Raw genomic sequence first — 13,731 nt, 5'->3', positions numbered from 1 at the left:
CCCACATGGATAAAGGAATCAGCGTTAACACATTCATGAACCCACTTATTAAAAATCACCAAAAGGATCACAACTATACAAACAATAATCAGAGTCACAATGCAAACTCAGTGTATTACACAATGAGCCACATCCGGCATCAGAAAATGTCTTTGAAATAATTGTCCAAAAGGTCTAGAATGAGATAAGACAAGATATTCCTTTATTAGTCCCACAAAGGGGAAGACAGAGCTGAAGGAAGAACTGGAGGAAGTCATGGTCGAGGTTTTGAAGACAGCTGCAGGAAGAAAAGGCATCCCTTGAGCAGCAGAAGAAGCTCCTGCTGAGGCAAGTCTCCAAAGAAAAGGAGACGGCCTGTGTGCTGGAGGACCTGCAGAGGCAGCTGGATGTGATGTCCTGCTCCAACCTCGAGCTGGCCTCCACACTAAGAGCACAGAAGGAAGCCTGTCAGTGTTTGGCACAACAGTCACAATCTTCTGACCTTTTTCTCGAAAATATTACAACTTTTTTTTCTACATATCCCCACCTGTCCCAGAATGTGCTTCACCAGACGGCACCAAAATAGACATAAAATTTTAAACTAACGTTCGCCTCAACAGTTTCCTGCAGCCTCTTCACAGTTCAGTTGTCAGTGATCATAATCAGTGAGATAAGAGAGCAAGTAAAAGTCGCGGTTCTGAACTTTTGGATGCACTCGTCGAAGAACTCGAGGCAGGCGTGCCGGTGCTGACGAAGGAGCACTCCTCGATGAACTGAGTGAACATCTGCTTCCTCGTCAGCTGACCGTAGATCTTCTGCTGCGTTTGGTCCAGAGACTTCAGCAAACCTGCAGGGAGAAGACCATCAGTCCCAGTCAGTCCACCTGCCACTGTCTGATGAGTAAATGATACATGATACCGACTGAGTTACTTGATTTACACAGTTAGAGGCTTGACATGCTCATCACAGAGACTTTCATTCATGAAATTCAGGCTCCACAACATCAACATTAGAACCCCCCCACCCCATCCTGAACGAGACACCCAAACTCAAAGGCTACTATCAGTCATATTGCACCTCTTTTTGGTCATTTTGTGTTTTTTTGCATCTGTTTTTAGTCGTTTCATCATCTTTTTGTGGAGTTTGCATCTGTTGTTAGTCGTTTCTTCATCTGTTTGTGGAGTTCACGTCTGTTTTTAGACCTTTCATCATCTTTTTATGGAGTTTACGTCTGTTTTTAGTCGTTTCATCATCTGTTTGTGGTGTTTTGCATCTGTTTTTAGACGTTTCATCATCTGTTTGTGGTGTTTTGCATTTGTTTTTAGTTGTTTCATCATCTTTTTGTAGTGTTTTGCATCTGTTTTCAGGCATTTTGTACTTCCTTTTAGGCAGTTTGTGGTTTTTCTTATAGTTGTTCTCCTTTGGGCACCTACACCTGTGACCTACAGTATCTATGGATGCAAACCAGATTTTCTCTGGGATTCAGCCCACTGAATGTAAAATAAAGTGTTCAAAGAACTCAAAACAGTCAATCTTCTGCAGTAGTACGGAGACTGTCCTTACCCTGTTTTAGGGAATGATCGAATTATTGAAGTTCCCCCAGTATAGATGAGCAGGGGTTGAATGGGAAAATGACGGAGTAACTCTTCCTCTGGTAAAAAATCAGAACAGAGAATGATGCATCACGAATGAAGCTCTGACATGTTTTGCAGCTTCTACAGCAACAAAAATGATTTTCCCTGAGTACATATTGAGTTTAGTTTTTCTCTGAGTGCTTTATAATATATATTGTATTTTATTTTCCGTCTGTCTTTAGGAGCGCGGGGCGATTGAAGCTCATCTGTTCAGTCTGAAGACTCAGCTGGCAGCCAACAACCAATGGGCATACAACCCTCCAGAAGGTATTATAACACACACATGCAAACACCACTAGGGTGGGTAAAAATGGTAAAAATGTCAACAACATCAGAACATCAGAGTTTTGTGATAAGTGTCAAGAGGTCCAGTCAGGACCAAATTCTCAATTCTCATGTGGTGAAACATCAACATTAGTTGTTCTGTGGCATTTTTAATCATTGTGTGTTTGTTTGCGTTTGTGTGAAGGTAAAACCCTTAGTGACATCGAGAAGAGTTGGGTTTTTCTGGAGAGAGCTGAACACGAGCGAGAGCGAGCCCTGCAGGAGGCGCTGCTCCGCCTGGAGAACCTGGAGCAGCTCGCACAGAAGTTTGAGAGGAAGGTAATAACATGCGTTTCAAATAAAATGCATCCTTATACAATTACTAACTTTGCAATACCCAATACAATTTTCCATGTCTTATTTCATTAGTGTCTTTTTGTGCAAAACTACAATAAAACGGTCAAACCATGGTTCTTCTCTTCTAAGAGTCTGTTACTGTGTTGCATATTTCTGGCTTAAATGTTTTCAGAAACATTCGTGAGCTGTTTACCTTTAAAATGAGAAAGTTAGTAACCCCGTCGCCATATTGAAAACATTTGAAAAAAGAACAAGCAATGCCAGCCCACTGGATTAAACCGGCCCTTCTTAAGTCTGTTTGATGAAGTTGGATCTCCACCATTATCTCTGCTCTCTTCAAAGCCACCAGGCTCCGTTAACAAAACCAGTAATTTATCCTCACAGAACACTAGAGCTGCCGGTCCATCGCTGCCTCCATCAAGTAGTTTGTTTGTGATATTGTACGACTTTGATTCACGAAAATAACTAAAATTAACATATTGTTGAGTCTGGTGGCTTTAAAGAGAGCAGAGATAACTAGGGGTGTAGTTCTGCCGGAGCACACGGGAACGGCCATTATTGAAGTGTATGTGTTTCAAGAAAGACGATGAAAACAAATAGTTTGTTGTCATTTTGACATTTATGGTGGCTCGATTTATTCACAACCTCAACTCATGAACTAAAATGAAAGAAAACACTGCACCTTAACATTTCCAGTTGCTGTCAAAGAGCGGTTAAAGACTGAATGATAGCGGCACTGTTCACAGCGGCAGCAGTGCAAATGTGCAACATAAAAGGTTTGAGCATTCACAGCAGCTCAGGAGGCGCCCTTTCCCGTTTCTGCTGCTGAGTGAAGTGGTTAACTCCAGAGACTCCGTCCAGAGGACAAAATAAAAGCTTCTCCTCCTGTGATTTCTGAACAGTCAGGAAGCCGAAGCAGGGAAACCTCAAACTGAGCTGCTGTAAGGTTCAGTTGAGTTTCCTTTTAGTGAAATGCTAAAACAGTTAATTACGTAGTCTGTGTCACAAGCTTTTATTGTGAACGTTAAGAAGGAAGAAGCCTTTGTCGAAAAGTCAAATAGTTTTCCGTCTGATCCATAGATGAATGAGGTTCAGGAGATCTCTGTGTCATTGTTTTCTAATCCTCAGAAGTAAAAACACAACCTGATTGGTTGATGTCTTTATTCATGGTGTGAAAGCCCTGAAAAATCAACCTTGATCTGAAAAAATAACCTTTTTGCCGTGTAATATTCACGTTCTGTGTAAAAGTACTCATGGGAAAAAAAGTAAATAATCGCAGGAAAAAGACTCCCCCAGTGTGTAAAGGCCTTTATACAGTTGACTCATATTAGGTCTATGTAGACTTGTCACAGTAGGTTACACAACCTTAGAAAAGGTGGACCATTTTAATAATGCGTGTGTGTCATAGGTACGCTGCGGTAGTAAAAACAATAGCACTACAACACTAGAGATAACGGGTTCAGTTCCTGGTCAGAAAGTCTGTCTGACACCAAGATAAAGCTGTGAATATTCTAAATATAGCACACAGTCCCTGTTTACCTGATGGCGTAAACATTCATTTAGCTTTAGTGTCAGTATTGGAGCATCTCTTGTAGGAACACAGTCGTGTTTTTTGATGTCTCAGGCGGCGCTGAGGGAGGGCTACCTGGAGGACACGCTGCGTCTGATCCGAAGGCAGGACATCCGCGGCCTCTCCGCCCTGGAGGAGACTCAGGCAGCCGGCCGGCGCCTGGAGGCCTTGGCCACTGACGCCCTGGCCAGAGAGCCACGCTTCGCTGCCCTGAGAGACATGGCGAAGACCGTCGAGAGAGGAAACTACCACAGCAAGGAGCAGATCATCAGGAGGTGAGAGACACACTCACATTTTATCCTGTTAATGTTCTCACGAAGAAGTTTTTCTCTATTTTTCACATCCTTTGTGGAACAACTATCAACTTTTTTTTAACACAGAACATTAAAGACATAGAAATAGAGAGATAAACGTATCGGCAGAGCTTCTCTTAAAGACACAATAATTCAAATGAAAATAACTAACAAACTAATGTGTGTTATGTGCATGTAAGAGAGGAGAACATTAGCCAGCGATGGAAAGACCTGCTGAAGCAGCTCCAAGAGCAGCGGGGGCTGCTGGGAAATGTAGTTGAGAACCTAAGCGTCCTCCGAGACATCGAGCTTGTCTCCCAGGAACTGAAAGAACTGCAGGTGAGTTCACACAAAAAACCAGTAATTGTTAGTCATTATTAACCTTTTTCCACTCCTCCCCACTCTTTTCTAGAGACAAACTTTTGTCTTTTTTTTTTTTTTTTTTAAACTTAAATTTTTATTGAAATTTTTCATCTCCACTTGTGGTCATCAAAGTATACATATACAGTAGATCCATGTATTACATTCTGCGTGTGGAGCAGTTGGAAAAATCAGATACAACTGAGAAAAAAGAACACAGAAACAAAAACAGAAAGAAAGAAATAAAACAGTCGTGGCTACATGTGTCCATTGTTAAATTACATTGTATACAGATCCAAGAGAAAAAAAATATGAATAAGACAGATTTCAGGTATTCCCAACTGTGTCCCATCGGGTCCACTTCTCCCATTTAGTCACAAAAACATTTTCCTTCATTCTAAGTCTATATGTCATTCTCTCCATGTTATGGACTTCTCTAATGATTTCTAGCCATTCATTCATAGCTGGTGGCTCGGTCTTATACCATCTTCTTGTTATTATTTTTTTACATGTGACCAGTAATATTTTTATTAAATATCTGTCTTTGACCAGGACATATTGATTCAAGTTCCCAAGGTACATAACACCACATTCTTTAGGTATTTCATAACCCAGGATGTTCTTAGTTATATTGTGTACGTTTTCCCAAAATGGATTAAGTTTCTGACATCCCCAGAAAATGTGTGTATGATTGGCTTCCCTTTCTCCACATAAACGCCAACATGAGTGCTGGGAGCCTGTTTGTTTACTTTTTAATTTGGGAGTGATGAAAAAACGGGTCAGGTTTTTCCACCCGAATTCCCGCCATATTCTCGAATTTGTGGTTGTGTGCTGTGCTTCACACATGCTCTGCCACTCCTCTACAGTAATGTTAATCTTCAATTCCTTCTCCCACTTCTCCTTAATGTACAGAGTGGAGACATCTTCTGAGTCTCTTAAGTTTCGGTACAGTACTGAAACTGCTTTCAGTTTGGTTCCATTGTATGTCCTGATCATTACATCAAGTACACCATTTAGATTTTTCACAGTTTGTATTTCCTTTAGAAAATAGTCCCGTAGCTGTAGAAATCTAAAATGATCTCTATTTTCAAGGCCATAGTCCGTTTTCAGCTCCTGGAAGCTCATTATGTGTCCATTCTTTATTAGTTTACACATTGCTGTGAGTCCTTTCCTACTCCAGTCCCTGAAGTTGTAGTCATTTACCCCTGGTTTAAATCCGTCATCATAAGAAAACCAGCTTAACAATTTTATGTCCCTTTCTAATTTGTGTTGTCTGACAAAATCAAACCAAATAGACAGTGTGTGTAGAGTTATTGGGTCTATCCATTCTTGTAGTGACTTCATTAGTTTTGGATTGCCAACCAGGGCCTGGGTTGGTGTGTCTGCCACCACCTTTTCAATATCTTTCCACTTTGCATTATAGTCCTTGTCACACCACATAATTATTGGTCTTAATTGTGCTGCACTGTAATAATCTTTTAATTTTGGGAGTCCCATACCTCCTTTTTCTTTTCCCAATTGCAGCGTAGAGTATTTTATCCGTGGTCTTTTACCATTCCATATGGATCTGGAGATCATTTTATCCCAGATTTTGAACTTTTCCTGTGGAATCTTGATGGGTAGAGAGAGAAAGTAGTAAAGTAGTCTAGGGAAAATATTTATTTTAATTACTTCAATTCTTGAGTTAAGATCTAATAGCAAGGTTGTCCACCTTTCTATGTCTCTACTTATCTGGAGATGGATCTGATCGTAATTTGCTTTGTATAGGTCAGAGAGTCGTTTTGTTAGAGTTACACCAAGATATTTTATAGTTTTTGCGTGCCATTTTAATTGGTAGGTTTTCTTGATTTCTAGGGATGGGGTATAATTGAAGGTCAGAATCTGCGTCTTATTTACATTTATTTTATATCCTGAGTGGATCCCAAACTCATCTATAAGGTGCATTAATTGAATAAAGTTTGTGTTGGGGCGGTCCAAATATATTAAAATATCATCCGCAAATAGACTTATTGTATGTTCCTGTCCTTTGATATTAATTCCTTTTACCTTCTCATTCTGTCTGATTGCCTGTGCTAACGGTTCAATATATAAAGCGAAAAGGAGTGGAGATAGGCAACATCCTTGTCGGGTACCTCTTTCTAGCAATATTCTATCTGTTAGGCTGCCATTAACTTTTATCCTGGCTGTAGGGTTTTGGTAAATAGTTTTAACACAATTGACTGAATCTTTGTTAAATCCGAAACGTTCTAATACTAAGTATAGGAAATTCCAATTAACGCTATCAAAAGCTTTTTCAGCGTCAAGACTTAGTAGAATTGCGCTGTTCTTATTTGATTGTATTGTATTGATTATCTGAATTGTCCTCCTAATGCTATCTTGTGTTTGGCGCCCTGCGATGAAACCTGTTTGGTCTTCATCAATTAGGTCATTCAGAAGGGTCTTATACCTTTGTGCTATGATAGATGTATATATCTTGTAGTCCACATTAAGAACTGATATTGGTCTGTAATTATTACAGTATTCTGTATCTTTTCCCTCTAAACTTTTGTCTTTTAAGGTAATGAATTATGATTTAATTTGAGATGCAGCTCAGTTCTAGTCTTAGAGTCATGACTTCATGAAGTTCATCCTCATGCTCACTAATGTATGAGGATGAAGTGAACTTATCATAATAATATGACTTCTTTGTTATACTCTTCTGACTTTTCTTGTCTAAATATTATGACTATTTTTTGTCACAATCCTCCGACTATTTTTTTCTAAATATTCTGTGTTTTTTGTCATAATATTATGACTTTTTTCTCAAACTATAACAACTTTTATTTCATAATCTTCAGATTTTCTGTGTCTAATTATTCTGATTATTTTTTGTTACATCTTCTGACTTATTACATGAAATATTGCAACTTTTTCTATAAAAAATGCGGACTTTTTGTCATAATATGCCAACTTATTAATTGGCTTTCACTTAATATATATACAGTATATATATAAAATCTAGAAATATTTTTTATTTTTTAGTTGAAAATGTCTGAATTTTTTCTCAAAATATTATCACTTTTATATTGAAATATTCTGATGTATGAAGAGTCTCTTACAGTCAGACCCAGTTTATGACCTCCAACACTCTTTATGGACCCCAGTATGCACACATATTGCAATAGTACATTTTAGAATAGGTACTGCAGGAGAAACACTGTCTGGGCGTGTCAGGAGACAACTGTTGTATCAGAGCTTTGTCCGACCTCCTCGTTCTTATCCCCCGTACTCTCCCAGTCTCAGGCCAGTTCATCTGAACTGGGGAAACAGCTGGCAGAGGTGGAGTCTCTCCTTCAGAAGCAGGATCTCCTGGACGCTCAAATCTCCACTCAAGGTGAAACCATCGCCTCCATCAGCAGTAGGGCGGCGCTGAAGGTACACGGTGTTGACAGGTGGAGGTGTAGACGGAGGTCCTCCGTGAGTCATCCACTAACCTTCAGTCTTTGTCTTCAGGTTAAAGTGAGAGACGGTCAGCAGATTCAGAGCAGAGAGAGAGCTCTCGACACTCAGTACAAATCTCTAGTGTCTCTGAGCAGCAACAGGTTTTCTTCTGTTTTCACTTTTACACACTTCATTCTGTCTGTCTGTGCTACTGTAGACTATACCAACCTCCTCTCCTCTTTTGTCTCTCCTCGCCTCCCTTGTTTCCTCCCCTCTCCTCTTTTGTCTCTCCTCTCTTGTTTCTCCTCTCCTCCCCTCCCTTGTCTCTCCCCTCCTCCCCTCCCTTGTTTCCTCCCCTGTCCTCAGGAGGAGACAGTTGGATGCTCAGTTGAGACTGTTTGAGTTCTTCTTTGACTGTGAGGAGGTGGAGTCGTGGCTGTATGAGTGCTGGTTGAGGCTCCAGACGTCTGGACTGGGACGAGACCTGAACCACATCCATCTGTCCCAACACAAACACAAGGTGGACTCAAATTGAAGAGTTTTAATTAATTGAGTTTAATTAAATAACTTTTAACTGGACTTTCGTGAAGATTGAGTCTAAAAAGCAGATCCTTTAAATAATGCATAAAAACAGCATATAAACATCAAAATAATCATGACCTTTTTTTTTTTTTTTACAGATTAACTAAATTTAAAAAAAATTGTACATCACTTTAAAAGCCAGTCAAAGACAGAAACAGTAAAAGAAATCAATATTTTAAACTGTAATATTTATTTTGTGGTTTATATATGTTCATGAGAGTGTTGATAGTTTGCATATACATGTGCATTTTTTTTAATTATTTTACATGTTTAAAATAAACCAAACTATATACAACAATTAATACAACAGTTAATAATAATAATACCCCAATAAGAGAGGTTTAGATATGAATATAAAAAAAGTCAATTGTGGTCAGCACTGTCGCCTCACAACAATAGGATTCCTGGTTCGAATCCCGGCTGGGGCCCTTCTGTGTGGAGTTTGCATGTTCTCCCCGTATCTGCGTGGGTTCTCTCCGGGTTTTCCGGTTTCCTCCCACAATCCAAAGACATGCACGTGTTAGGTTCATTGATGACTCTAAATTGCCCGTAGGTGTGAATGGTTGTCTGTCTCTGTTTGTCTCTATGTGCCCTGTGATAGACTGGCGTCCTGTCCAGGGTGTACCCCGCCTTAAGCCCGATGTCAGTTGGGATCGGCTCCCCCTGACAGGGACAAGGGGTTTAAGATGAATGAATGAATAATTTAAATGCCGCATTGTTAACCTCCATGTTTGCTTAATTCTTTTCTGCCTTTGTTGGCATGTTTATTGTCTAAATAAGTATAATTACCACACACATGAATAATTTAAATGAAATAACTTTTAATAGAAAGTTACTGATTAGAGTAAATTAATTATTTAAACTTCATCTCCAGACGCCTGAGTTAATTACACAAGCAGATAGATTCAGATAATGTTATTTTATCAAACTAAAAGTCTTTTATTTTGTAAATGACATCCTGTCAGGTGTTGGTGGCGGAGCTCCAGGCCCAGGAGTCTCAGTACCGGGGGGTTCTGGGTCGAGGTCAGGACCTGCTGTCCAGACAGAATCAGCAGAACCAGCGAGCCGTCCAGAAGTGGGTCCGCACCCTGAAGAAGCAGTGGAGCCACCTGAGCGACGAGGCGACGGGGCGCCGCGACAGATTGCAAGCCGCCGCCGCCATCAAACAGGTGGATAAAGAAACGCCATCTGCATTAAATTCTGTTTCACCTGTTTGTCTGGGCCAGTCGATATTTATTTAATGTCTGTTTATTACAGGAACATAACAATATTATAAAACTAAATACTAAACCATTGTCGTCTATTGGTCACGGCTTGATGGCAACTTTATTCCCATCACAATTAAAATGAATGAAAGGTGTTTTTTCTTAATAAAGAGATAGGAGAAGACATTTACAGGCGAACTGATTTATTTCATTTGAATACAAAAAGTACAAATGTATACTTTAAAACTGCTTTAATCTGTATTAACTTCATGGTAATACTGTATTTTCCCGAATATAAGACTGTCTTTTTTTCCTGTAAATCCATCTGAGGGATGGTCTTATTTTCAGGATCTAGATTTTAAGGTCCAAGTAACTTTGAGTGCACCCTCAGGGCACACTCACACTGTCCTTCCGTACCGTGCCCAAACAGGTTTTACGGGTAAAGCCTAGTTTGTTTAATCAGTGTGAGTGCAACCGCACCGCGCCTAGCTTTGGCTAGCTGGCCCTCCACGGCCCGTTTGAGAGAGGTGGGCTATTGTAGAGCGTGTTTGCACATGTACGAGCACGAGCGTGCGCACGTGTATGAGCAAGAGGCCTACGGCGGCTCTGACGTCATTTCATGTGCGCCTGTTCGGACATATTAAAAAAAAAAAGACGGACCATGCTCGGACATTTAAAACAATGGCGGCGAAGGTTCACGTTGATGTGATGCGGAGGTGGAGTGTTTACTGCAGATTTGGTTCGGATGAAAATATTCAAAAACAGTCGGACAAGACGCACAAAAACGCTGAGGTCTATGGAAAGATTTGTAAACAAAGCGACGCATCGCGATGACGTTAATCAATGCGTGTGACGGGTTACGCCGCGATGAGGTATGGAAAGGCAAGAAGCATTTGCGCAAGGCCCAGGCAGTGTGAGTACAAACGGGCTGGCCAGCGGGGGGAGAGGGAGTGGGGGACAAGTACCCTAAAGCCCGGGGCACGGTACGGCCGGACAGTGTGAGTGCGCCCTCACAGACTCTCCCCTTTATAAGGCCAAGGAAGTGGCCACACCTCTTGGAGAGTGAGCCCTCAACCCCTGGGGTGGCTGCAGACCTTTACAACTATATATTAGAGAGATATGGCCTCCACAATCCAGTGTGACAGTGTACAGTCACAACAGCAGATGGAGCCAAAAATCTCTATAAGGAGTTCCTTTCATGAAGGGCCGTCAATCACAATACAGTTTACAGAGACACTGTTACAGAGACAACTAGCTTAGCTTACGGTGACAGGTTTAAAGCAGAAGAGAAACAGGGGAGGCTCTGCTGTTGCAGATTTACGGAGCTGCTCTATTAGATGCTCTATTAGATCACTTGGTTTTGTTTTTGTTGTTAATGGGTTCCTGAAGAGCACTACTTCTGGTTTGAGAAGAAAGACTCATTTTGGTCATTGGGACTGTGGGTTCGAAATTAGTGGATTGAGAGAAAATACTTGTCTCAGGTTAAACAAGATTTAGTCTTTAAAAAGTATTTTTCCGGAAAATGATTCTTATAAAAGGAGGGTTGTCTTATAAGCAGGGTTGTCTTATATTCGGGACAATACAGTACTTCAAATTTTAATTTAAAATTTAAAATCTTACAAACGAATCTGTTAAATCAGCTCTCCATTATTAATGTAGTTAGTATCGTAACCTAAACTGTTGTCCACTCAATAATGTATTTTGTGATGCTGCAATAATGAATAATTAGTTAAAAGTGGTTAATTGTCTACTGAGTTAAACTGAAAAACAACACAACACTCTAGTGTAATTTGCAAAGTAGTTAGCATTTTTGATTCTTGCAGAGGTATTTTATTTAAATATAAAAAGTTTATTCTTTCTTATTTCTTATTCAAATTTGTTTATGGCGACTGAACTACTTTTCCTGGGTTTAGTACTTTGCAGATGTGGCGGAGGCTGACTCCTGGCTGGGCGACAGAAAACCACTGCTCAACAGCGAGGACCATGGGAAGGACGAGTCGAGCACAGCTGCGTTGCTGCAACGCCACCTGCGGTTGGAGAAGGAGATGGCGGCCTATGCCTCCGAGATGAAGAGATTGACAGAACAGGCGAGGAGCGTCGCGCAACTCACAGCTCTGACTGTAAGAACAGACTCAAATCCGACTTTCTGTGTCGGTGTAGCTGCGAGACAAACGTGTACCAGGGTACACAGAACCCTCCTTACCTGGGTTTAGGAGTCAGCGTTTGGCTTGTACCTGGGTTTAGGAGTCACAGTCTGGTTCATACCTGGGTTAATAAGTCAGTGTTTGGTTCATACCAGGGTTTAGGAGTCACAGTCTGGTTCATACCTGGGTTAATGAGTCAGTGTTTAGTCCATACCTGGGTTTATAAGGGCACACTCACAATGTCCATTTGTACGGTGCCCTAGCACGCTTCATAGCTAAAGTCTAATTTGTTTGACCAGTGTGAGTACAACTGTTCCACACCCAGGCACTTCGCGCTTGCCGGCTGCAACCTTGTTGAGGGAGGTGGGCTTTTAGGTGGGGGGGTTAATTACTCTAAAGCATGGGGCACTGTACGAATGGACAGTGTGAGTGCGAGTCAGTGTTTGGTCCATACCCATGTTTAGAAGTCCCAGTTCAGTTCATATCCGGGTTTAGGATTCACAGTTTGGTTTTTACCAAGGTTTAGAAGTCACGGTTTGGATCATTCCGTTCTCTCAACTTGATCCAATCGTCCTCACCTACAGGAGTCTCCATCTTGTCAGACTTTGACTCTGCCTCATTTCCTCTGACCAAAAAGGCAACTTAAGTGATGTTTGGGGGAGGGAGATACGTCCATCTTGCTGACGTCTACCTCTGAGGAGAAGTGAGGGCCAGAGGCTAACTGTCACTTAAGAGGGCACGCCCCTAATCATTCATAAACTTTAACCTCAAAATAAATAAAAACTAGCCCGGTCCAGAAGAATTCACCCCTTCAGTGTTGTCATGGAGATATGACCTAAACATACAGATGTTTTTTGTCCCAGGCCTTAAATAGGTTTAATGATGCTGTGAAAACGGCCTGTTTAACATGGGGGTCAATGAGAAACTGCTCTGTAATGAAACCTGCCCCTAGTGGACACTCGGAGAACTGCAGTTTTTGGCACTTCCTTATTGCATCAACCAGGAAGCCACTGTTGTGGGGGCTTGGTTCAAACCCAGATTTAGGAGTCATGGCTTTGTTTATACTCGGGTTTAGGAATTATTAGTTACAGTTGAACAAACACTTCTTTTTTTTTTTGAAAAATCTGACACTGACTTACTTCCTGTGTAGGCGGAGCCTCAGCAGAGTAAGATGATCCAATACAGCGACTCATCCGGAGATGAGGAGGGTCCTGGAGCAGTGACATCACCACCACCCAGCCCCGGCGGTGGGAGGGGCTTCGACAGCAAGGCCAAGGTCCGCTTCAGATACAGCAGAGGTACTGAAAGTCTGCTCTGTGTCACACAGCAGGGCATGATGGGAAATGACACAAACATTAAAACATCAGTTCATGTCGGGAACATTAATCAAAATTAATCAGCTGTGATTTCTAATATACAATTTATCTTGTTTTTGGGTGAACTGTTTGAACTGTTTAAAATTTGAAATAAATGTGGTTCCAGGTCAGTTTCCATGGGATCGTAATGAGATTGTAACAATCGTCAACACTGAGGCGGACGGAGACCGAGTTCTGGCGAGAGATGGCCGAGGAAACCAGCAGCTTGTCCCAAAAACCTACCTAAGTCTGCTGCCAGCTGCCGTACGATCACCAACCAATCATATTTAAATGAGCTCACTTATCAGTAACCTTAAAATAAATGTCTTTATGACCTCATCATTGTCCAGGCTCCTCCCACCTCCCTGCCCCTCTCCACCAAGGGCGTGCCAGAGAGCCCGAGCAGGAAGTTGAGTCGTCCAAGACGCAGCCGCTCGATGCGTCGCGGTACATCTGAGATCCAGACATCATGGCTGCCAGACCCACAGTACCAGAGGGAGACTGTGGAGAGCACGCAGGCCGGCCTGGCCCGGGACTACAGCTCCCTGTACAACCTGGTCAAGGTGAG

General features: G+C 41.5%; 1 protein-coding gene across 1 annotated transcript in view; it reads left to right on the top strand.

Moving 5' to 3' along the window:
* sptbn5 (spectrin, beta, non-erythrocytic 5) overlaps positions 1 to 13,731 on the top strand; it is a gene marked incomplete at both ends in the record, with an annotated part of 86,338 nt that overhangs the window by 12,366 nt on the left and 60,241 nt on the right. The window contains 12 exons of the mRNA XM_083924632.1: positions 1,796 to 1,880; positions 2,083 to 2,216; positions 3,859 to 4,079; positions 4,298 to 4,436; positions 7,734 to 7,871; positions 7,950 to 8,038; positions 8,244 to 8,397; positions 9,425 to 9,628; positions 11,578 to 11,784; positions 12,959 to 13,106; positions 13,291 to 13,427; positions 13,514 to 13,726. Of these exons, the coding sequence (XP_083780758.1) occupies positions 1,796 to 1,880; positions 2,083 to 2,216; positions 3,859 to 4,079; positions 4,298 to 4,436; positions 7,734 to 7,871; positions 7,950 to 8,038; positions 8,244 to 8,397; positions 9,425 to 9,628; positions 11,578 to 11,784; positions 12,959 to 13,106; positions 13,291 to 13,427; positions 13,514 to 13,726 (1,869 nt within the window). The remainder of the gene's footprint in view (positions 1 to 1,795; positions 1,881 to 2,082; positions 2,217 to 3,858; positions 4,080 to 4,297; positions 4,437 to 7,733; positions 7,872 to 7,949; positions 8,039 to 8,243; positions 8,398 to 9,424; positions 9,629 to 11,577; positions 11,785 to 12,958; positions 13,107 to 13,290; positions 13,428 to 13,513; positions 13,727 to 13,731) is intronic.

This window comes from Echiichthys vipera, assembly GCF_963691815.1.
Source record: "Echiichthys vipera genome assembly, chromosome: 12".
NCBI lineage: Eukaryota > Metazoa > Chordata > Actinopteri > Perciformes > Trachinidae > Echiichthys > Echiichthys vipera.
The sequence above is the reverse complement of the archived record's forward strand: the minus strand, read 5'-3'. Positions and strand labels throughout refer to the sequence as shown.